The sequence below is a fragment of the Stegostoma tigrinum genome, chromosome 29 (genome assembly GCF_030684315.1).
Source record: "Stegostoma tigrinum isolate sSteTig4 chromosome 29, sSteTig4.hap1, whole genome shotgun sequence".
In the NCBI taxonomy this organism is placed as follows: Eukaryota; Metazoa; Chordata; class Chondrichthyes; order Orectolobiformes; family Stegostomatidae; genus Stegostoma; species Stegostoma tigrinum.
In genome coordinates, this window is record NC_081382.1 from 17,338,379 (window position 1) to 17,362,300 (window position 23,922).

The following is a 23,922-nucleotide window of genomic DNA, read 5'->3' on the forward strand; positions in this document are numbered from 1 at the left end:
TACCATCACATACACTTCACTTCTGCAAAGGGAAATCTTAAACAGGCACCAGAGCTCACCCACTGTGCCTATTATTGAAACTGTTACATTATGCGTTGCTAATTTAAGACAATATTTTCAAGTTTCACAAATCCCTTGAGATTGGTGTTCATTGATTGGCATGATATCAAGCCTTAAATTAGGCCAACTGTCCGGTTTCTCTTAATTATAGTTTCGCTGTTACTTCTCGGCTGAGTAGATCTGTTGGTATGCTTTGCTCTATATAGTCTCAATTACACTACATTCATTATAGTTGGTGTACAATGGTGTTATTAACAAACCACATTTGCCATCTAAATTAGAATGGAAATGCCATAAAGCACACCATCTCCCTGCTGGTAGTCCATTACCAATATTCTAGCTCTAATTGTTAGTTTAATCTGTACTTACATAAATAAAATCTTCATGCAATCATGAAATGTTACGTGTTTGCAGTTTCCAGAAATAGTTTCAGGCTGGTGCATTGTGTCTCTGCTGCTACATCTGTTTTTATTTTAAAGCATTTACAAGCATTTTTCATACATTCTTCATTTGTTTCTTACCCTCTCTCTGCCTTATTTTATTTTTTTCCCCTTTTGGAGATTTTCCTTATTTTTCTGCCAATGTTTGTAAACATTCTGCCTCCTCTCTGTTTCTTACTGTGCTTCATTTTTACACTGGGTTATGTACACATCAATGCTTAAATATATAATTGATTTCACATGATCAGCCAATATAAAAGCGAATAGAAAAACACATAAACAATTTCAAAAATAGACTATTCAAATCACTCAGTTAAACTTACAAAAAATAGTTTGTAATTATTTGTCTTCAGTAAATTCATACCTGATGCCCCCTCTTTCCTTTAAATCCCCTTCTTCCATTCATACCTTGTGGTCCCTGAAACAAAATTATACTTTAATATATATACCTTATTTATATGTTTGATGGCTTTTAAAAATTAAAATAACATTCTGAATGAACATTCAATTGAAGAAAGATTTCTTCAATGTATTGAGATTAAATATTCAGATATAACTTTAGAAAGGAGATAATCCCTTGATAGTTACTGTACCTGAGGGCCCCTCTGTCCAGGTAACCCTGGCAACCCAATCTGCCCCTGTTGAAAACAGAACAAAAATATATGAACCTGGTACCTCAATGTACTATCAATTGAGGCTCCATGGCAACAATGTGGGCACCATACAGACAGCAAACAAAAGGTAAAACAAGAGAAAAACACAAGCTCATTCTATGTATAGTAACGGCAAGATGATCTGAAAATGGCTTCATAGCAGGGATTACAAGGAGCCAGGATCAAAAGTTGCAGAGGGATTGAAGAGAGTAAAAAACAGAGGAGGTTTTTGATTGCACATTTGGCATTGTTAATTAAAGACTAAAATATCTGATGAATCGATTTAGAAGGCAGTAAGAAGGAAGTACTACAAGACAAGGTTTAGTAATTAAATGAGAGATCACAGAGAGTGAAATGATGGGTGGGAGTCCAGTAACAGCATTGTCAGCTGAGCAGAGAGTTTGTACATGCATGTATTGGCAAAGGAGGTCACTTCACCAGCCTTGAACAGTTGATCTGTAAAACAAATGACTCATGAAGATTTCAATCAAACATTTTTGAACATTTGATACTTTCCATATTCTGGCCAAAAAATGCTTTCTCTCTGGACTTCAACTTGCATTATCTTACTCAAAATGACAGCAGATGGCCAACAGATGGCAGAATTGCACCAAACTGGATCTGGGATTACTTTCAAATTTATATGGCACTTTTAAAGATTGTCTCCTGTGAAAATCATATGGAATGACCTTACTTTTTGCTTAACTCATTTTCAAGACATAAACTGTAGCATCTGCCTCAATTTGGAATGCTTCCAATTTGGCATTGTAATTGTAGACCAAAATTTCTGATTAAAGTATTAGGAATGTCTGTCTGCCAGAAATTAGCAGATATAGGAAACTTTAAAAAAAAACAGCTGGATGCAGAATTCATATGTGGAAGGAGATTATTTATTTCTGAATTATTGTGTCCCTGTCTGATATTTACCTTCCTGCTGTTTCTCCACATCCTTCAGTATTTATTATTACTAATTTTTTTTGTTTCTATGCATATCCTAAGTTTGTGTGCCCTAGTTATACAATGAGTAGAAATGACCTTTCATCTTTTATCATCTTAAACCCTTCTGTCATTTCTAACATTTCCTTGCCTGGCCCTAACAATCTCTGTTCCAGTGGAAATTAATGGGTCATTCTCAAGTTGGTAAATTGTTACTGGAAGGATACTTCAAGAATCAGTGCATGGCCCTCAGATATTCCTAACGTATATCAATGATTTGGACGTGGGGACCAAATGCAATGCTTTCAAATTTGCTGATGGGTCAGAACTAAGTTGGAATGTGAGTTGTGAAGAGGATGCAAAGAGGCTTCAAGGGGAATTAGACCAGCTAAGGGAATGGGCAGAAACATGGAAAACTGTGAACTTATTCATTTTTGTATGAAAAAAAGTAGAAATGTGGAGTATTTCTTGAATAGAAACAGGTTGGAAAGCGTTGATTGATCAAGGCACCTGGATGTTCTTGTTCACATGTCATTGAGCGCTAGTGTGCAGGAGCAGCAAGCAGTTAGGAAGGTAAATGGTATGTTGGCCTTTATTGCAAGTGAAGTTGAGTAGTGGAATAATGAATCCTGCTCCATTTTTATACAGCCTTAGTGAGACTACTCTAGGACCATTGTGTACAGTTTTTATTTATACCTTACCTAAGGAAGCATTTACTTGCCATAGAAGAATGCAATGAACATTCAACAGACAGGTTCCTGGCATGGTGTAATTATCCTACTATGAGTGATTCAGGAGATTGGGCTTGTAGTCTGCAGAGCTTATAAGAATGAGAGCCAATCCAATTGAATCATACAAAGTTCTTACGGAATTTGATACAGTAGATGCAGAAAGTGTCTTTCCCTTGGCTGGGGTTATTCTAAACTAGGGGAAACAGTCTCAGAACACAAGGTAAACCATTTAGGACTGAGATGAGGGGGAGTGACTTCACTCAGAGGTTGCTGAATCTTTAGAATTCTCAGCCTCAAAGGATCATGGAGATTCAGTCATTCAGTACACTCAAGATAAAGATCCATAGGTCTCTAATACATCAAGGGATAAGGAAATACCGTGGGAAAACTGCATTGAGGTAGAACCATGATGTAGTAAAATCATGGAATAGATTTGATGATTGAGGACCAACAAATTGATAAGAATGTGTAACAGTCCACAAATGGCACTGAGTGTAATCAGATTTACATGAATGCCATTTATTGCAGAGGCATCAGTGCACCTAATCCAAATTAATCCCTGGGATGGGAGGCTTATCCTATGAGGCAGTTGTCCTATGAGTTCCTATGCAGTTTGGAAGAATGAGAAACGGCCTGACCCAGACTGATAGGGCAGATGCAGAGTTGATGTTACCCTTGCTGAAGGGCTCACTATTAGAAGACATAGTCTCTCAACAGCAGGCCACTTCAAACTTTCTCCACTCAGATTGACAAGTCTTTGGAACTCTCTGCCCCAGGAGCTTTGAAGGCTCTGTCATTATGTTCAAAACACAGGTTGGCATGCCTTTACATATTAAAAACATCAAAGGTTAAAGGGATAGTGTAGGAAAATGCTGTTGATGTAGAAAGTCAGTAACATCTCATTGAAAGAATGGGGCTGAAGGACTACTTTTTGCTGCTATTTATTATGTTCTATGCTCTTTATCACTTGCATACCTCTGAGCCATTCACACCTGCTACACCCTTTGGTCCTGGCGGTCCTTCTTCACCCTATCGACATAAAATAAACATAACAATACTGGACAGTATTATTACAGCACTTCAGAGTAACAAAAGAAGCAAATTGCTTTGGAAATAGGTTATTAAAATCACACAGGATATAAATCTAATTTATTAATCCAATGTGCACATTCTTAATACTCAGCGCTGTTTATTTCCAAAGGATGTAAAAGTGTACATACCATTGGTCCAGGCAGTCCTGGTGCTCCTATTAATCCAAACTCTCCCTGCAAAACAAATTAAAATTGAACGGACATCATTAGAACTTATTACCATTGAAATATCTAAGGCATTTGGTCAATTAATTTTTCATAATTTTGTTTCCAGTTCCTCTAAAACCAACTTTTGGTGCAGAAAACCTTATTAAATTGAACCCTAAACATTTTATAAACATACAAAGAGTAAGTTAGGTATAATAAAGTAGCATCTGTTAAGGCCCCAAAGGGAAATTATAACAGGGAGACAGAGAACGTGGTTAAAGTACATAATAAGTACTTGCATCTGTTCTCACAAAGGCAGTGGACCTTAAGAAGCTTGCACGAAATACAAATGCGAAGAGGAAAGTTATGGATTGGATAATAATTGATAAAGACATATCAACAAGGTGAGAATTTCAGGAAGTTGGTGGGCAACTGGTCTGGATGGCATATATCAAAGTAAGGTTGAAGTAGTAGAAGTATTTGCTCAATCCTGTTTGCATGCAGCATCTATGCTGTGAGACTGAAGGGTGCACATGTTGTATCACTATTTAAGTAGGAGAAGGAATCAACTGGATTAGTCAACCTGGTTCCATTTGGAAAAGTTGGGATTGTTCTCCTTGGAACAAGTAAGGCTCGGGATGTTGTCAGGGTTGGAGAGTTCAAGCAATAGGGAGAGGCGGAATAGGCTGGGCCTATTTTCCCTGGAGACCCGGAGGCTGAGGGGTGATCGTATAAAAGTTTATAAAACCTTGAGGGGCATGGATAAGGTAAATAGTCAAGGTCTGTTCTCAGGGCAGGGGAATGCAAAACTAGACGGCATAGGTTTAAGATGACATGGGAGAAATTTAAAAGGGACATAAGGGGCAACATTTTCAGGCAGAGGGTAATGCATGTATGGAACAAGCTGCCAGAGGAAGTAGTGGAGGTGGATACAGTTACAACATTTAAAGGGCATCTGGATGTGTATATGAATAGGAAGGGTTTGGAGTGACATGGGCCAAGTTCTGGCAAATGGCACTAGGTTAATTTAGGATATCTGGTTGGCTTGGATGAGTTGGACCGAAGAGCCTGTTTCCATGCTATACATGTCTATGACTCTACGACTCTTCCAGGTGATCACCTTCAACATTTGCTTACATCACTACTCAACACACAGTTGCAGCAGCATGTACAATCCACAAGGTGCATTGCAGTAACTTACCCAGACTCCTTTAACAGCACCTTTGAAGGTGCGACCTCTACCCTCTAGAAGGACAAGGGCAGCAAATGTATAGGAGGACAATCACTTGCAAGATCCTCTCCAAACGCACTGAGGGTGCACCTACAGTACTCCTCATGGAGGGCAGAGGTTCAAGAAGACAGCTTACCACCAGCATCTTAATGGCAATTAAGGATGGGCAATAGATGCCAGCTGAGCCAGTAACACCCAGTTCATTGAATGAGTACATAAAAATGTCAAGATTTTCAAATTATTGCCTGGTTATGGCAGAGAAAAACTACTCCTTCTGGTAAGAGACTCAATAATTGGAGGCCTTAGATTTATCACTATTAAGAGAAAGTCTAGATGGGAAACAAGAAGGGATCTGGGACATTCTATCTGGAAAAAAAAAGCAAAAGCTGTTTCCAAGAATGATTTTATAAGAGAATTGGGCAGCAACTTAAAGATGAGAAATTGGCAGGAAAAAAAAATAGAAGTATGTACGTAACAAGCACAAATTCTCTTTCAAACAGCCAGCACATTTTCAATGGGGTGAATGGTCTCTAAATATTTAAGCTGGAGACAAACAGCTTCCCTTCCACCCACTTTGATACACTTAGGAACATCCTAGAACAGATTAACATATATGCAGTGGTATACATCTTTCAAGTCGACTCAGAGGGGTGGAATCTCTACAATGTATATTGTCAAAATCACGATCATCATGGGGCAGTGGCTGATATTGTTCAATATCAGCTGTACTTGGGAAATTCAAGCCAAGGTTTCAGCTTTCAAACGGGTCATCATTGGATTTAAAATATTTCAGCTCACTTTAATCTACAGGAGAGACAGCACTTAGTGTTTTGCAAACAAAGCGCATGAAACAAGAAATGAGTTTAAGGAAAAGGAGAGTCAAAGTTGGGAGTGGGGATGGAAAGAACCTGTTTATGCAGTGTCTTTCACAATTTCAAGATGTTCAAACGTACTTAATACCAAATGAAGATAATAAAATGAGAGGCTGGATGAACACAGCAGGCCAAGCAGCATCTCAGGAGCACAAAAGCTGACGTTTCGGGCCTAGACCCTTCATCAGAGAGGGGGATGGGGAGAGGGAGCTGGAATAAATAGGGAGAGAGGGGGAGGCGGACCGAAGATGGAGAGTAAAGAAGATAGGTGGGGAGAGTATAGGTGGGGAGGTAGGGAGGGGATACCAAATGAAGTACTTTTCAAGTATCAGAGATAATGGGAGTTTTTCAAGTATATTTACTGCTGTAAGTAAGAGGGTAACAGCAGCGAAATAATAAGCAGAAAGTCATGTAATTGAGGGATAAACACCAGCCACAGCACTGTGGAGAACTCCTCTCCTCTTCAAAATAGTGACTCAGGAAAATAATCTAACATCTCATTCAAAAGTCAGAGTAGCTACTCCCTCACTGCAATGTCAATCTAGATTTTGTGCTCAAGATACAATTCTGGATCAGGAGCATGGCATTGGTGTTCACAGAATGTCTTCAATGCAAATAGAGGCCATTTGGCTCATCAAGTCTGCACTGACCCTCTGAAGAGCATGCCAGACCCAAGCCCCCCTCTACCTTATTCTCTATTACATCTCATTTACTATGAATAACCCACATAGCCTGCACATCTTTGGACTGGGGAAGGAGACCAGAGCACAACCCACATAGGTACAGGAAGAATGTGCAAACTCCCAACAGACAGTCACCCAAGACTGGGATCAATCCCAGGTCCCTCGCGCTGTGAGGCAGGAGTGCTAAACACTGAGCCACCATGCCACCCTAAGAATGGCCCTCGTGTTAAACAAAGTTTCTTGTATTATTCCAGGATCAGGTATTGGCAGTGATATTTTCTGAATTTCCAGTTGCTGTCCAATTAAGGTATGTGAATTTCAGGAAGACTCAAGACTCCACCCTCAGGTACCATTCGGCAACTTTAAAATTAAAATTGGAAAATGAAATGGATAAACATCTTGAGCCACCCTTGCCATCAGATAGGCACTGGGGCCTTGGGACTCAGGGAAAGGGGGCCCTTAAAGTCATCCGAGAGTACAACCCCTGAAATCAGACATTTGCTGTTCTCCGAACAGTGTGGAAAATTGGCATTAATTGACCTTTAAATTAGCTTAACGCGTTGTCATCCATTTGTGGGTAAGGATCCGTTGTATCACTGAAGTGGGCGAAATCAAAATAGTCGAAGGGGAGGAGATGACACAAACAAAACAGCACACTTCCACTCATCCACGTTTGCTCTCACATTCCATATCAGGGAAAAATTCTGCTTCCTGTTTCCGGAGTGAGGCTGACTCAGAGGTGAGAGTGCTGCTCATGAGCCAAGGTTGAGACTTAAGCTTCCAAAGCGCACACTCACCCAAAAGTTACAATGTCAGACTTCTAATTATTGCTGTATTACCCTGTACTGCTTAATCAAAAATAATTTACCACATTTAAGTTTAGAGAAAAGTTACCAGAAATTCTTGTTTTATTAAGATGCAAAAAGGTATGTAGCAAATTAATCAGTCTGTGAGGTTTTATAATGATACTCACTGGGGGACCTCTGGGTCCTTGTAGTCCAGGAATTCCTTTCAAACCCCTGATACCCTGAAATTATTACAACACAGTTTCTGATCAGTGCTTAAATATAGATCAAATGCATGCTGCTAAGCCAACTAACTGCATGGATTTGTCAGAATCCGTTCAACTGCAGATTTTGTTGCAAAAATATACCTTATTCATAAATTATCTATAAGTACAGTACATATCAGTTCAGTGCAGATACTGCAGAAAGTACAATAAAATTATGATATTGCTCAGATTGTGCATCGATCCAATTGTAAAAATAAATACCCTTTACTAAACATGACAAGAATATATTTATATTCCAACAATAGTCCATTCAATGACAGATATATCAACCAATGCATAGGTCAAATGCTGCAGTTCACTTTACATATTAAGAATGACCACTCTATAATTTAAATTCACATTTAAAAAATGTGATGAGATGACTAGTTGTAATTATCTGCTATTTGCCAGAGCGCTGGCTCCTTGCACTGTTGTGTGTAGAAAAAATGCTATTCATAGGGACACTGAGAAATCTTAATTAACAATACTACAACAACATCACAAAGTACGGCAAGTATAAAAATTATAATTTGGGAACTTTGAATTGCATAGAATTTAGAGCACGGAATGTGGTATTAGGGTTGACTACAATATGCTGGTGTTTATATGTTATATGCGGCTTGTGTAATTACTGCGATTTTCTTCATGTAGACATCAAGCCTGACCTTGCTATGTCAATGTAAGTTGCTTCGACCACACAATATGGTACTAAAATGCAAATTTTCACCATAGTGTCAAGCCATTTCTCCTAAACTCTTTCCTTGATCTACTGGTGGCTAACTTATATTTACGTCGCCTAGTTCTGAATTCACACAGAACTGAAAACAGTTTTCTCCATGCCCACCACCGAACTCTCTCAAAACTTTAAATATCTCTTAAAAAGTATTCTCCAGAATAAATGGCCAACCTGCCTAATATTTGATAACAAGGTGTAGATCTGGATGAACATAGCAGGCCAAGCAGCATCATAGAAGCAGAAAAGCTGACGTTTCAGGCCAAGACAATTCTTCAGAAATTTCTGAAGAAGGGTCAATGCCCGAAACGTCAGCTTTCCTGCTCCTCTGATGCTGCTTGGCCTGCTATGTTCATCCAGATCTACACCTTGTTATCTCAGATTCTCCAGCATCTGCAGTTCCTACGATCTCTTACCTAATCCTTCTTGATCTTTGCAAGCTCACGATTCAAGTAAATGCTTTGTGAATCTTTGTTGAGCACTTCCTTTTGTAAAATGACAAACAGTACTCCAAGAATGATCTAACCTAGGTTTTATACAAATCTAGCATTACTGTACTTCCCTGCTTTTATATAGTACTCCACCAGTAATTTATCTACATCCTAAATGCCATTATCAATTGTATCACTACTTCTAATGTTTTTATTTATCTGTATTCATTGATCTCTATTCTCTTTACCTTTTAGGTGTTTCTTGACCTTCTAAAGAATAGCTGGTCTGCTTGTTCTTCCTACAATAATGAAGCACCTCAAGCTTTGTGATATTGAATTTAAATTGCCACATATCACGCAATAAGCAAACTTGTTAATGACCTGTTTACCTCCCCACAAAGCTCCAGACACATAACAACCCAAATTCGTACTTTAAAGATTTGTTCTGTGCCAGCTGCCCAAGAAAAGAAGTGAACTATTAACTTCTGAAGTTAAGAAATGAGATTTTAGATCTTTTTCCACACAGTTTCTGTGAGGTGGAGAGATTTTGGAGTCAGGCAAGTGGAGTCAGGTAGCAGAATGGTTTGAAACAGGATTTCAAAATTTCAAACCAGGAATAAAAATCATAGGATCATTACTGTGTGAAAAAAGGCCCTTTGGCCCAACAAGTCCATACCGACCCTCCGAAGAGCATTTCGACCAGATCCATTACCTACCCTTTCTCTATGACATTGCATTTCCCATGGTTACCTCACCAAATCTACACATCGTTGAAAAATATTCGCAATTTAGCATGGCCAATCCACCTAACCTGCATATCTTCAGACTGTGGGAGGAACCTGGAGCATCTGGAGGAAACCCACGTAGACACAGGGAGAATGTACAAACTCCACACAGACTGTGGCCCGAGGGTGGAATCAAACTGGGGTCCATGGTGCTGTGAGGCAGCAGTGCTAATCACTGAGCCACCATTAGTGAAGTTAAGGAGAGTTTCTTGAAATGGCGGAAAATAGGAAGGGATGTCTAGCTCTTTAGTACTTCCACAAATCTTTTGCAGACAGAAGTTAGAAGTGAGGTGTTGATACCAGCAGTACACCAAATTGTTGGATTTGCTGGATAATATGATGACCGCTCACAAATATAGGAGGCCATGAACAAAATAAAATAAATAACTGCAGATGCTGGAAATCTGAAATAAAAAACAGAAATTGCTTGAGAAACTCCGCAGGTCTGGCAGATTCTGCGGAAGGAAATTAAAGTTTAAATTTAGACCCCAGTGACCATTCTTCAGAACTGATTGCAGCTAGATAAAGGTGGCATACGCTAAAGACAGGGTGCTGTTTGGGAAAAGAAGAAAGTGGATAGATAGAGATGGAGCCCAGAGAGCTAGAAAGGCAGTTAGGCAAAATAATGGATGATTGTATGCCAGGGAGAAAGAAAAGCTGATAATGAGGACCATAAGTAGGTGAAAATGGGTTGGGTGCGCTGATATCAGACCATGCCATCTCAGGACCTAAGCGTGGGCTGAGGTGAAGAACATGGAAGAAGGTGAACAAGCTCTAAAATTGTTGAGTCCGTTGCCAATGGGAATAGAATGGTGAGTTGAAGTGGAAGGCACCCAGAAGCTCAGGATCACTTTTTTGAATAGAATGGAGGTGTAATACAAAGTGGTTGTTTCGGCTATGTTCCATCTCCCTGTTTAAAAGGAGACCACGTTGTGAGCCACAAATGCAGTAGAGATATTGGGAACTGCAGATGCTGGAGAATCCGAGATAACAAAGTGTGAAGTTGGATGAACACAGCAGGCCAAGCAGCATCTCAGGAGCACAAAAACTGACGTTTTGGGCCTAGACCCTTCATCAGAGAGGGGTATGGGGAGAGGGTTCTGGAATAAATAGGGACGGGGGGAGGTGGACTGAAGATGGAGAGAAAAGAAGATATGTGGAGAGGAGAGTACAGGTGGGGAGGTAGGGAGGGGATAGGTCAGTCCAGGGAAGACGGACAGGTCAAGGAGGCGGGATGAGGTTAGTAGGTAGGAAATGGAGGTGCGGCTTGAGGTGGCAAGAAGGGATAGGTGAGAGGAAGCACAGGTTAGGGAGGCCTGCTGTGTTCATCCAGCTTCACACTTTGTTAGCAAATGCAGTAGATTAGGTTGAGCGAAGTCTAGATAAGTTGCTGCTTTACCTGGAAGGTGTGTCTGGAGACTTGTGAGGAGGGAGGAGGTAAACAGGCCATTAACAGATTTACTATTAAAGTTATTTAAGTTACCTGCTTTCTGACACCCCACCTGGTGGACACCTGGAAGGTGAGTGCAAGATTCATTGCTGAATTTAAAGGGAGAGGTGACTGAAGAAGCTCCTCTATTTATGTAAGCATCCACAAAGAAACTTGGGCTTCAGTCATCCCTCATTCCCTTCAACTCTTCATCCATGAAACCCAACATTAAATCTTAGAATTGTCTCAGCAGTGGGCTGCCCAATCTGCATAAATAATTGAATTTAATTGTAACATTTATTGTCACGTGTATTCAATGTAAAAATACAGTGAAAAGTATGTACCTTCGCCGTACACACATGGCGCCATTCACACTGACTTAGAATAAGGTAAGGAAAAAGAAGATAACAAAAGAGTCCAATAGTCCAATCCGCAGCCCCACTCAGGGCTTTCCAGCCCACAATAAAGCTACTTCAGAAAATCATCTACTGTTGTAGCTGGTTACATAGAAATGTAGGAAGTGGAGCAGGAAGAGGCCATTTAGCCCTTTGAGCCTGCTCTGCCATTCACTGAGACCATAACTAATCATTCAACTCAATTACCTGTTCCCACTTTTGCCCCATATCCTTTGATCTCTTTAGCCCCCAGTGCTATATCCTATTCCTTGAAATCATACAATGCTTTGGCCACAAGTGCATTCTGTGATAGTGAATTCTGCAGGTTTGCCACTCTCTAGGCGAAGGAATTTCTCATCTCAGCTTTAAATTGTTTTACCCCGTTTCCTCAAACTGTGACCTCTGATTCTGGACTCCCTGGTCTTTGGGAACATCCTCCTTGCATGTACCCTGTCAAGTTCCCCCAGTTAGAATTCCATAAGTTTAAATGAGAAGTCATTTGTCTGACTTCCAGTGAATATAATCCTAACTGATTCCACTGTTCCTCATACGTCAGACAACCGAATAGTTGGTTTTTTCCATCACCAAATCAGCCATTGTACACTTTTCATCTATTAATCACCAATAGTAAATAGCCCAGCTTTTCCTATTGATTACCTTACATGAGAAGTCTGATAAGGACAATACAATACATCAATGGACTTTTTTCTTTATCCATTTGCAGGGTGAGGTCATCGCTAGCTAGGCAGCATTTATTGCCCATCCCTAGTTGCCCAGAGGGCAGTAAAGAGTTAACCAGATTGCTGTGGGTCTGGAGTTACATGTAGGCCATACTGGGTAAGGATGACAGTTTCTTTCCCTAAACAGCAATAGTGAACCAGGTGGGTTTTTCCTGACAATCGACTCCTGGTCATCATTAGACTCTAAATTCTAGATATTTTATTGAATTCAAATTCCACCATCTGCTGTGGCAGGATTCAAACCCAGGCCCCCAGAATGTTGTCTGGTCTCTGGATTAACAGTCCAGCAAAATACCACCAGGCCATCACCTCCCCTAAGGGAAAATTAATTTTCTTATTCTTTCTTAAACTGGATCATCCTTTTTTAATGAACTTATTTTTCTAACCAACTTGTTGAGAGATGTTATTATACACCGCTGGGGCAAGTGGGACTTAAATCTTGGCCAGAGGTAGGGGCACTACCACTGCACCAGAGGAGCCCCTCTAATAGATTGCTTTCCCTAAAACACAGACCTGTCTCCAGTTGACTGTCATTGCTTTAATGATTAATTGATACTTCCATGAATAATGAATGAGCTGACTGGCACAATGTGCGAAACTGCCTGATCTTCTGACCACTAAAATCTGATTTCAAATCTATACCAGGCTAATGAGTAAAAGTCTCCACCCTTCTTGACTGACAGATTCCTTAAAGAATGGTGATTGGTCATTTACATCTCAGCTCTTCAAAGGGTACAGGCTGACAGCTTGCAACTGGTAATTTTAGTCAGACAGGCTGCAAGGACGTCTGGTGTGGGAGCTGTTGTTCATTTTAATGAACACTGTGAGATTCGCAGCCAGTTTCTCCTCATAGCAAGCTTGACTTGGATTCCAAAAGTGGCAAACTGTCTTACTTCTGGTAGTGGCATCTCTCACCACAACAGCAATCAGCAAAAAGATTACCCACAGGGAGTGAGGAGCATGAAAAATTCTAATTAAAACTAAATTTAATCTTGAAGAATCTATTAAAACTATTCGCTGTTGATCACATCCCCAAATCTCTTGCATGTTTTGGAAAAACGTGTTACCAGTCCATCTGAATATGTCCAAACTATTATTAGTTTTTATTATCCCCCATCCAGAGTCTCTTGTTTTTCACATTGTTTATGTGACACATTTTGAATTATCAGCAATGATCCCATATTAAAGGGTGTTTAAGTTATCTGTAAATAATTAACTAGCAATTGACCAAATATTTCCACAGCAGAAAATGGACTTTTCCAGAGGAATGTTTGAATATAAACTTGAAGAGGAGCAATTTGAAGTGGTACAGGGATAAAAAAAACTGGAATGCGGGCTACTGGGTTCAAAGAGCTGGTACAAATGTTCTGAATAGAACGGCTTCTGTCTATGGTTCTTTTCAATTAACTCTGAAAAACTGCTTCACCTCAATGTATAGATAATAAAATGTGCGGCTGGATGAACACAGCAGGCCAAGCAGCATCTCAGGAGCACAAAAGCTGACGTTTCGGGCCTAGACCCTTCATCAGATGAAGCGTCTAGGCCCGAAACGTCAGCTTTTGTGCTCCTGAGATGCTGCTTGGCCTGCTGTGTTCATCCAGCCTCTCATTTTATTATCTTGGAATTCTCCAGCATCTGCAGTTCCCATTATCCCTCACCTCAATGTATGTCTGTTTTTTCACTTTCCAAAAATCTGTGAAAAGCAAATTATATAAAGGTTTAATGACCAGAATTGTAAAATGCTTAAGTTACAGAAGGAAGCCTTCTTCCCTTCGATTCTATGCCATCAACTCAGTCAATCCCATTCAGTTGCCTTTACCCAGTAATCTTACAAATATTCTCTGTTTACATATTGCAATGATCCATACCTCTTTCGAAAGCTGAATGTATCTCCTCCACCACACTATCAGCCAATAGCTACAATTATTGGATTTACAAGATTATGGTGTTTGGGTCTGTGTTTTTATATTTAGGGTGGCTGTGCTGATGTAAACTTGATAACAAATCAAGATGATGGGGCTATTCAAGATAATATTAAAATTGTTGTACAAGGAAATGGTGCAAATTTTTCATGGCTACACAGTAAAGTTGTCAGAAAAAGAGTAAAAGTTTAGGTTTGGGACCGAAAAAGTTCGTGAGGTATTATAATGAAGCTTGCATTGGAGGGAAGGTCTCTGGAAATACTCACACTATATAGGACAGTTTTGAGTTTACAGATTAGGAGCTGAGGAAGAAATGGAACAGCAGGAAATCCTCAGGAATTAAGACTATTTTTGTACTGACTGTGGGATGTTTACTTAAAGAACAGTGTAATATAAACTCATGAAGTGTGTTTTAACCGTTATGCTTAAAATAAGATGCTATTCCATTCTATGATTTAAGGTTTAAGTTGACCACAATGATAATAATTAATCAATAGTACTTGTGATCATTTGTTACAGCAAGTATCTTAAAACATGAAACAAAAACAGAAATTGCTGGAAATGCCCAGCAGGTCTGGCAGCATGTGTGGAGAGAAATCAGAGTTAGCTTTTTGGGTTGAGTGACCCTTCTTCAGAACTGTTCTGATTTACAGCATCCACAGTTCTTTCGTTTTTTTTAAGCTTAAAACTGAATTCTTGTCATGTCATCCCTTCAGACATGAACTATAATTCTGATTTTCTTTTTAGAAGTTCTATGTCTCTGTAGAGATTGTATCATACTGACTTCAAAATCCTAATCATTCACTGCATAAAGTTTTCCTTGTGTTACCTCTGAGTCCTTTATGAATCACTCTAAGTCAGTGTCATCCAGTTCTTGGCCATTTTGCCTATGGGGCCAGATTGTCCCCTTTCACTTTGTATAGGTTCGTCATAATTATCAAGTCATTTCCAAACCATCTATTCTCTAAGAAAAAACACTTAGGTTATTCAATCGCTTCATAAATTTAAAGTCCCTCTTCATGAATCTGCAATCTTAAATCTTTTCTACACCCTCCCCAATGCCTTTGTGTCCTTCTTAAAGCATTGTGCCTGGAAATAGATAAGATTCCCTACAGTGTGGAAACAGGCCCTTCAGCCCAACAAGTCCACACTGCCCCTTAAAGCATCTCACCCAGACCCATCCCCCTATAACCCACACACTCCTGAACACTACTGGCAACTTAGCATGGCTGATCCACCTAGCCTGCACATCTTTGGGCTGTGGGAGGAAACTGAAGCACCCGGAGGAAACCCACACAGACACGGAGGGAATGTGCAATCTCCACACAGGCAGTCGCCTGAGGCTGGAATCGAACCGGGTCCCTTGTGCTGTGAGGCTGCAGTGCTACCCACTGTGCCACCGTGCCACCCTATAGTAGCTGTACGAATGTTTTCACCATTACTTTCTTGCTTTTGCACACCATGTGTCTACTTATATGACTCAGATTGAACCTATCTCACCAGCCACTTTCTCAATCTGCCTTGGCACACCCGTTTGTTATATACAAACATCTACAGGTACCTCTGATTCAGTATTCACTTTCAAATCGAATCATTAATTTAGAATTCCTTTCCTCAATCTTCCTACCAAAGTTATCATTTCATATTTCTCTACCTTAAGTTGCATCTGCTACTTTTCCAACCAGTTCAGCAGTCTGTTTACATCACTTTGAAGTCTGTTACACTTCTTGATAATGCTTCCAAGTTTTATCTTACCTTCAAATTTTGAACTTGTACCCTGTATGCTCAAGTCTATGTCAGTAATACAGAGCAAGAAATTCAATGGACATAGTACTGACCCTTGAAGACTCTATCATTACCCCAGTCTGAAAAGTGACTCTGTTTTGTCACTCAGCCAACTTTCATCCATCCTGCTACTATCCCTTTTATCGTATGGGCTTTAATTTAGTTGACAAAGCTGGCATATAGCACTTGATCAAATGACTTTTGGAAATCCACGTACACTACACATCAGCTACCTTTTTATATCAATCCTCTTTGTTACAACAGCAACAACACAATTAAATAAGTGAAACACAGTTTACCATTAACAAGTCTGTGCTTCCTTTCCCCAATTAATTCACATTTTTCTGAGGGATGGTTGAATTTGTTTTGGCTTTCATTTCTATAAACCTTCCCAGTACTGAGATTAAAATTATTTTTGGAAGACTTCAAACATCATTTTTGGTTTTTTCCCACTGTAACCTATATAATTATGCAGGTAGTTAGAATGCGCTTATTTACAGGACTCTTTAGTTAATGTTTATCAAGATATTCTTCAGCTAATCATTACTGTTATTAACAAAATACATTGCCAAGGATTCAACTAATTCATGATCTGTTGTACATGACCAAAATGTTTGCTTGGAACATATCATCTACATTTTAATGTTATTTTGAAATAAAACAAGTGTTATTATCATTTTGATTTGTGCTAATGTTCAGAAATCATTAGAGGGATATGTAATAGAAGGAGTTGAGCTCAGAAATCAACATGAGCATTTTCTAATAAAGAAAGTCTCCTTTTTGTAATACATTAATAAACTAGTGCAATATGTTACCCAGAAGGGTTATTAAATACAAGGTAGTCAACATTCTTGACAAGTCAGCATTGCAGGAGATTAAATGTTTTTTTAAATAAAGAGTATTTGAAAGATCTCAATTTGCTTTGCATCATAAAACCCCCAGTGATTTACAAGTTTTATTTATGAGTTTGGCACCATTGGAGTTTGAGGGAAATGGAGAGTTGTTTAACAGAACAATAAGACCCATTTTCAAAGCTTGATGTTGGGTTCCTACATACCATTGACCTACCTCAGTCATAGTTTCAGTGAGGGGCAAGCAATTCCTAACAACAGGTATAACAGGGGAATGAGCGAATATCTTGGGCTGATCTCACATTTCAATGCAACAGTGGACCCAAAATATTGGTGCATATTTCACATCAGGTGAGAATGCTTCCCGTTTGCAGCAGCCAGGACACGGCAATGGACAATAGAGAAAATGGGAAGGTCTGAAAAAATAATTCTCATAGCAAACCAGAAAGGAGTGTTTTCTGTGTGAGTCTATGTGAGGAATTTGGAGTAGGCCATTCAGCCGTTGAAGCCCACTCCATGACATTCTATTTAAACATCATGTTCCTGAAAAACACTATACCCCTTGATGGTTGAAATATGTAGAGATCTATCTATCTCAGCCTTGACAATAAGGACTGTGTTGAAATCTTCCGAGGCACTAGATGGTGTTGGCTTTTGTGGGAAAGTTAGGAAACTCATGAAATGGCCAATCATGAACGTCTGAACATCAAGAGCAAGAAGTCCCATTTTCCAAACCAATGTTGAACAGCAAGAGATTTTTGCAGGTTAGCGGTGAGAGGACTACTTGCTGATTGAGGTGATGGGGAGGGAAATGGGCCAGCTTCACACTGCGACTAGCCAGCTCCACTCTGCGACTAGCCAGCTCCACACTGTGACTAGCCAGCTCCACACTGCGACTAGCCAGCTCCACACTGCGACTAGCCAGCTTCACTCTGCGACTAGCCAGACCCACTCTGTGACTAGCCAGACCCACTCCGCGACTAGCCAGTCCCATTCTGTGACTAGCCAGACCCATTCTGTGACTAGCCAGACCCACTCTGCGACTAGCCAGACCCATTCCGCGACTAGCCAGTCCCATTCTGTGACTAGCCAGCTCCACTCTGCGACTAGCCAGCTCCACTCTGTGACTAGCCAGACCCACTCTGCGACTAGCCAGACCCATTTTGTGACTGGCCAGACCTATTCTGCGACTAGCCAGACCTACTCTGCGACTAGCAAGCTCCACTCCGTGACAAGCCAGACCCATTCTATGACTAGCCAGCCCCACTCTGCAACTAGCCAGACCCACTCTGCAGCAAGACAGACCCATTCTGCGACTAGCCAGACCCATTCTGCGACTAGCCAGACCCACTGTGCGACTAGCCAGACCCACTGTGCGACTAGCCAGACCCATTCTGCGACTAGCCAGACCCACTGTGCGACTAGCCAGACCCACTGTGCGACTAGCCAGACCCATTCTGCGACTAGCCAGACCCACTCTGGGGCCAACTGTGTTGAAGCTAAACGTTCTCCTCGCTGCTAGCCCTGAGCTGTTAGTGTATGTGCCTAAGGAGGGGTTTAAATCACACAAAATTAAACTTCTCTGATAAACAACAGAAAAGGGTGGAACAGCCGATAAAAAAACAGCAGCTGTTTAATTTTTCCTCTTTTGATAAAAACAACAAATCAACCATGAAATATAAGGAGAGTTAATAAGAGTAGAAATATAAACAACTGCATTCCAGGCATTCTCTTTGGCCACAAATTGATCACTTTCTTAATAAACCAGATCCTCAGCAAAGTATTTCATTAATAATTTGACGAAGTGTGGTGTATTATGACTTTAGGAGATGTGTTCATTTACAAGGGTGATATGCTAACAAACGAACGACCAGAATGTTAACTACAGCTGACACATGAGGAAAATAGTCAGGATTATACAAGTGTATTAATTTTGAATCAGTATAGATACATTCTATCCAACCAGTTCAGAGATGTTATTACACACCTCTGGATCTGTTGGAACTTGAACCCACGCCTCCTGATTATCAGCAGGGGCACTGTTTCTACTGCACAAGACCCTGTTTGGATCAGTATACTCTTCGTTGACAGTGCATGCCAATCACTACCATTTAACACTCACAAATACAAGGCAGTCAAATTACTTACTGAAAGTCCAAAAGGCCCAGGGAGTCCAATTTCACCTTGGTCACCCTAAAATGCAAAGGAAAACTTAATAAGGCATAGGTACAAGTATGATTGTTTCAAAATTAAGAAGCAATCAATGTCTATAATTATGCACATTATCCACATTGTCTTTTAAAATATTTGCAAACCGAAATGATTATTCCTGATGGATGTTTGCATTTTAGGTTTTCATTGAAAAGTGAGGTGGCTAGAAGACCCAAAAAACATGTGATAAAATAGTTCCTGATATCAGGCCAGAGGAAAGAGTAGGAGAGCGTGACTCATTGTATAGTTTTTTCAATGATCAACATAGGCAATGCTAGTCTTCCTTTAGTCCTGTGACTCTGTCTGATTGGATCAGTGGAAGGAATTTCAAAAGAAGAGTTTGACAAGCTTGTCTTTTTCTTGATCTCCTTAATTAAAAGCAGGAATTAAGTGACTGCTTTGCAATTGTGATTGCTAAGGTCATGGGTGGCATGGTGGCTCAGTGGTTAGCACCCAGGGGACCCAGGTTCGATTCTGGTCTTGGGTGACTGCCTGTGTGAAGTTTGCACATTCTCCCCATGTCTGCGTGGGTTTCCTCCGGGCACTCCAGTTTCCTCCCACAGTCCAAAGATGTGCAGGCTAGGTGGATTGACCATGTTAAATTGCCCGTAGTGTTCAGGGGCATGTGGGTTCTATGGAGATGGGTCTGGGTGGGATGCTTCAAAGGGTGGTGTGGACTTGTTGGGCCAAAGGGCCTGTTTCCACACTGTAGGTAGTCTAATCATAATCAGCTAGATAGATTTTTCGGATATAAACTGGAAGTACGCAACAGGTCTTGTAGCATCTGTCAAGGAAAAAACAAAGCTACAGAGTTGAATCTTCCCAGTCCTTGAATGATGTGGGCATTGGTGAAAAAGTATGGAGAGTTGCATGAAGTCTGCAATGAGGAGTTTCCCATCATTAAGCCTTGGGACCTTCACTCCATGTTGTGCTAGTTTTTTTTTTACTTTGGGATGTTCACTGGTTGATAAGTTTAGGTTACTGTTGGGTGGCAGACTCAAAAACTGGCTACAGGAGCAACTTGGTCTGATCTACCCTCCTGCAACAGACCGTGTGCAGTTTACACATTCTCTCCGTGTCTGTGTGAGTATCCTCTGGGAGTTCTGGTTTCCTCCCATAGTCTAAGGTTGTGCAGGTTAGGTGAATTGGTCAGCACAGGGACTGTTGCAGTTCAGGAAGGCAGCTCACCCACCATCTTTTCAAGGCAACTGGGAATAGGCAATAAGGCTGGAATAGCCAGTGACATCATGTCACAGGAGTGGATAAAATTGAAAAAAAGTGTTTGTCTTCCAATTAGCCACAATTTTCAACGACTACATATACTATTAAGAAAACTAATGGAAATAACAAGAATGAAGGTGTTCACTGGCTCTTATAAATCTTTTCTCTTCTCATTTGCTAATTTAGGAACATAGAGCTGGATCCAACCAAATGACAAGTACAGAAGTAAATACTGCAGACTCAGATGCCACTTGAAGTGCCATGTATTTATAGTAGAGATAATGGGAACTGCAGATGCTGGAGAATCCAAGATAATAAAATGTGAAGCTGGATGAACACAGCAGGCCAAGCAGCATCTCAGGAGCACAAAAGCTGACGTTTCGGGCGTAGACCCTTCATCAGAGAGCCTCTCTGATGAAGGGTCTAGGCCCGAAACGTCAGCTTTTGTGCTCCTGAGATGCTGCTTGGCCTGCTGTGTTCATCCAGCTTCACACTTTATTATCATATATTTACAGTACTTCTTTTTTTCCCCTAGGAAATGCACTTCTGATGCAACATTTTAGGTGCTGTATCATTTTGACACAGGGGAGATCAGGAAATCTGCTGTTGAAATGTCAGCTGTGAACACCCTCAACCCGGTTACAAGCACAAAAATTTAAGGTCTAATGTTAAATATGATCCTAAATTCTATGTATTTTTGTTCAGTCATCTACAGCATGTTCAAGGTCTATTTTGTCAAACTCGATCTTAATAACAATTAAATCTCATTCAGAATTTTGCTTTTCTCAAGGCAATATCGTACCTTGGCTCCTTTTTCTCCTTTATCCCCAATTGGTCCAGGTAATCCTCTAAATCCCTGAAATAAAAGCACATTTCAACATATACTCTGAACATTGTTACAATATAACAATGAAAATGCATCATTTTGATTGTTGAAACTGCTTCCTTGATAGGTTTGGGCTATGATTGAGGTACACAGATTGTGTAATTTTGATCTTGACTTTGCAATGAGATGATTGATCCCACATTGTTAACTATCAGTGAAGTTCACTTTCGCAAAACAGCAAGCAGTAAAAACCCAGAGCTGTTTTTTGACTCATGCACAGCAGCACGCGTGACCATCAACTGTGAACAGCATTGGGCTCAGATAAGTTGCTTCTCACAGACAAATACGGTCTCAATATTTTAAGTCCAACCTCACTCAGATGTGCTGGACTTCATAGCTGAAGAGTCCTTGGACATTGACAATCTGGTCTTGCCACTTTTACAGCTGGCTTGTGGCCATCTATGGAACTATATGTCATGTCCCTTACCAAATCTTGGAAGAGCAGGGAAATGAAATGATGCAAAAGGACAAGGGAGTGACAGACAGTCAACTGTATTTCAATTTACTTCAGTCTTTCCTAAGACTGAGAAGAGTCTGGCTCGATTAAAGACCACTAGTTCCAATAATCATAAATATTTAAGCAGAAGAAGCTTCACAGAAGAACAAGAACATTATCTTCCACTTATAAAACATTACGCTATCATGGATTAAATAAAGTCTCGGAATTCTTCACAACATGTGTATGTATACAAATATAAATGGAAGGGCATTGGAAGGCTAAAGTTTGGAGCTGGAATGAAGTTTTCATTTGTTTTCCATATGTTGTAGGCAAACTTATATGACGAGGGAGAATAGATCCAGTTTGCAGCCTACACCATCTAAAAAAAAAACATTGTTCTATTGCAGAGAAGATCAATACACACCTGCTCCCCTTTCTCTCCACGGATTCCATTGTCTCCCATGTAGCCCTGAGGTCCCTATCACAGAGGAGAAGACATGAACACCAAGGTATTACCAGGTTAGGTTTTGCAAAAGGGTTAACTCTAATTATTGCCTGGGGGTTTGTCCTGGTTTGATGTTGCTAAATCGGTTCATATCAGTAAATACATCTCAGCGTAAAACCAAAAGAAGAAGAATACATTTAAAACACACCTTTTACAATCTCAGGACATCAAAAAGAATTTTACAAACCATGAAGTACATTTTAAAATGCAACCATGATTTGTTTGCACACAGGAAGATCTTCAAAACTTTAATAAAATGGCCCAATAATTTGTTTTTATGATGTTGGTTAAGGGATTACATTGTTCAGGATAACCAAAAACCTTCTGTGCTCCTCTCTGAAATAATATAGTATGATGGTACCTGTACCCCTGTAGTGATTGTAACCAGGTGGACCCACAGAATATGAGTTCCCCGACTGAGGCGGTTAACCTTGTCCAATCAGGGATTCCTGGCTGTCTGATAAGAAAAGGAATGTCAGACATCCTGTTCATTCTGAGAACTGACTCTGAGAGAACTGGATCAAGGACTCTCCACATGTAAATAAAGGGAGACTTGGTGATGGGATACCAGCCTCAGTGGAGTTATCACAATACTGGCCTTGTTGTAACATCTCTTAGGTCAACACCTCCTGCACAGCAGCATTCATGCAGTACTTTACTGGAGAATCAATCAGGTTAGATCTTCCCACATAAAGATTTTGTGGCAAATCTAAAATCAAAGCAGAAAATTCTGAAAATGCTCAGATCAGGCAGCATCTAAGGAGAGAGAAACAGAATTAATGGTGTAGATTTTTGTGGTGTTATGGAGACTGTGGGGACCTTTAATAATGACCAGTAGGTCCTGGATCTGGCCAATCCCCTCCTATTGCTGCCCGTTCCTATTTTTGCCAGAAGAGAGATTGGGGAAGGAGATGTGATTCACTCGAGGCAAACCTAAACTCAAGGAGTCATTTGAACAGAATTTTTAAAAAAGGCTCATTTTTCGTTAAAGGAGGGGTCTTGTTCCACAGTGTAGGAGCTGCAAACCTTTAGAGATGACATAAATGCTCATGAAGGACAGATTAGGTCTGCAGAACTGCCAAGCTATCAAGTTGCTTTTATCGCCTTCCCTTTAAAAATTAAAAACAAATTGCCTGCCTTTGTCTGTGAGTTTAAAAAAAATCCATTTGAGCAATTTTAACAGCTGTGCATTGGCATAACCTGAGTTAGTTTCACCATAAAAATATGTTCTTAGACCATGAAAAGTGCTATACAAATATAAGTCTTTGCTTATTTTTTCAAAGGATGAATAGATTGTTTAGCTAATGTTGTTGTTTCCATCCCCATGTTCATTTTTGATGTTCGGAACATGACAATTAGGCACTCAAACTCAAAAGACCCTCATAAAATCCAGAGGATTAACAGATTTATTTAGCAAAATGAAACATAATCTGCTGACCCAGTAGGAGCTCCAAGTTTTCTTAGCATCTCAATACAAAGGCACACAGTTTACTTTGAATAACATGGACTCCCAGAAAGTTCTTATTTAATCCCCACAGCAGGTATTTGGTTCATTGCATGTTCAACACCAGGATGGGTTAAGATGACTCAAATGCATAATAGCACAGCTCAGCTAAACAGTCTAACCTTGACTAATCCCTTATTTTAGCAACATTAATCAGGCGTGGATTTATAGAATTTACTATTTCCTCACA

At 40.2% G+C, this 23,922-nt stretch overlaps 1 protein-coding gene across 4 annotated transcripts in view; it reads right to left on the reverse strand.

The window, feature by feature from the left end:
- Positions 1-23,922, reverse strand: part of LOC125465535 (collagen alpha-1(I) chain-like) — a 335,639-nt gene that overhangs the window by 100,871 nt on the left and 210,846 nt on the right. For all 4 annotated transcript variants that reach the window (XR_007250272.2, XM_048559169.2, XM_048559168.2 and 1 more), the window contains 8 exons: positions 22,148-22,201; positions 21,201-21,254; positions 19,115-19,159; positions 7,818-7,871; positions 4,041-4,085; positions 3,796-3,849; positions 1,094-1,138; positions 865-918 (listed from right to left, as the gene is read on the reverse strand). Coding sequence is in view for 3 of the 4 variants with exons in the window: in XM_048559169.2 (XP_048415126.1) it covers positions 865-918; positions 1,094-1,138; positions 3,796-3,849; positions 4,041-4,085; positions 7,818-7,871; positions 19,115-19,159; positions 21,201-21,254; positions 22,148-22,201 (405 nt within the window). In the remaining variant the exon portion in view is untranslated. The remainder of the gene's footprint in view (positions 1-864; positions 919-1,093; positions 1,139-3,795; positions 3,850-4,040; positions 4,086-7,817; positions 7,872-19,114; positions 19,160-21,200; positions 21,255-22,147; positions 22,202-23,922) is intronic.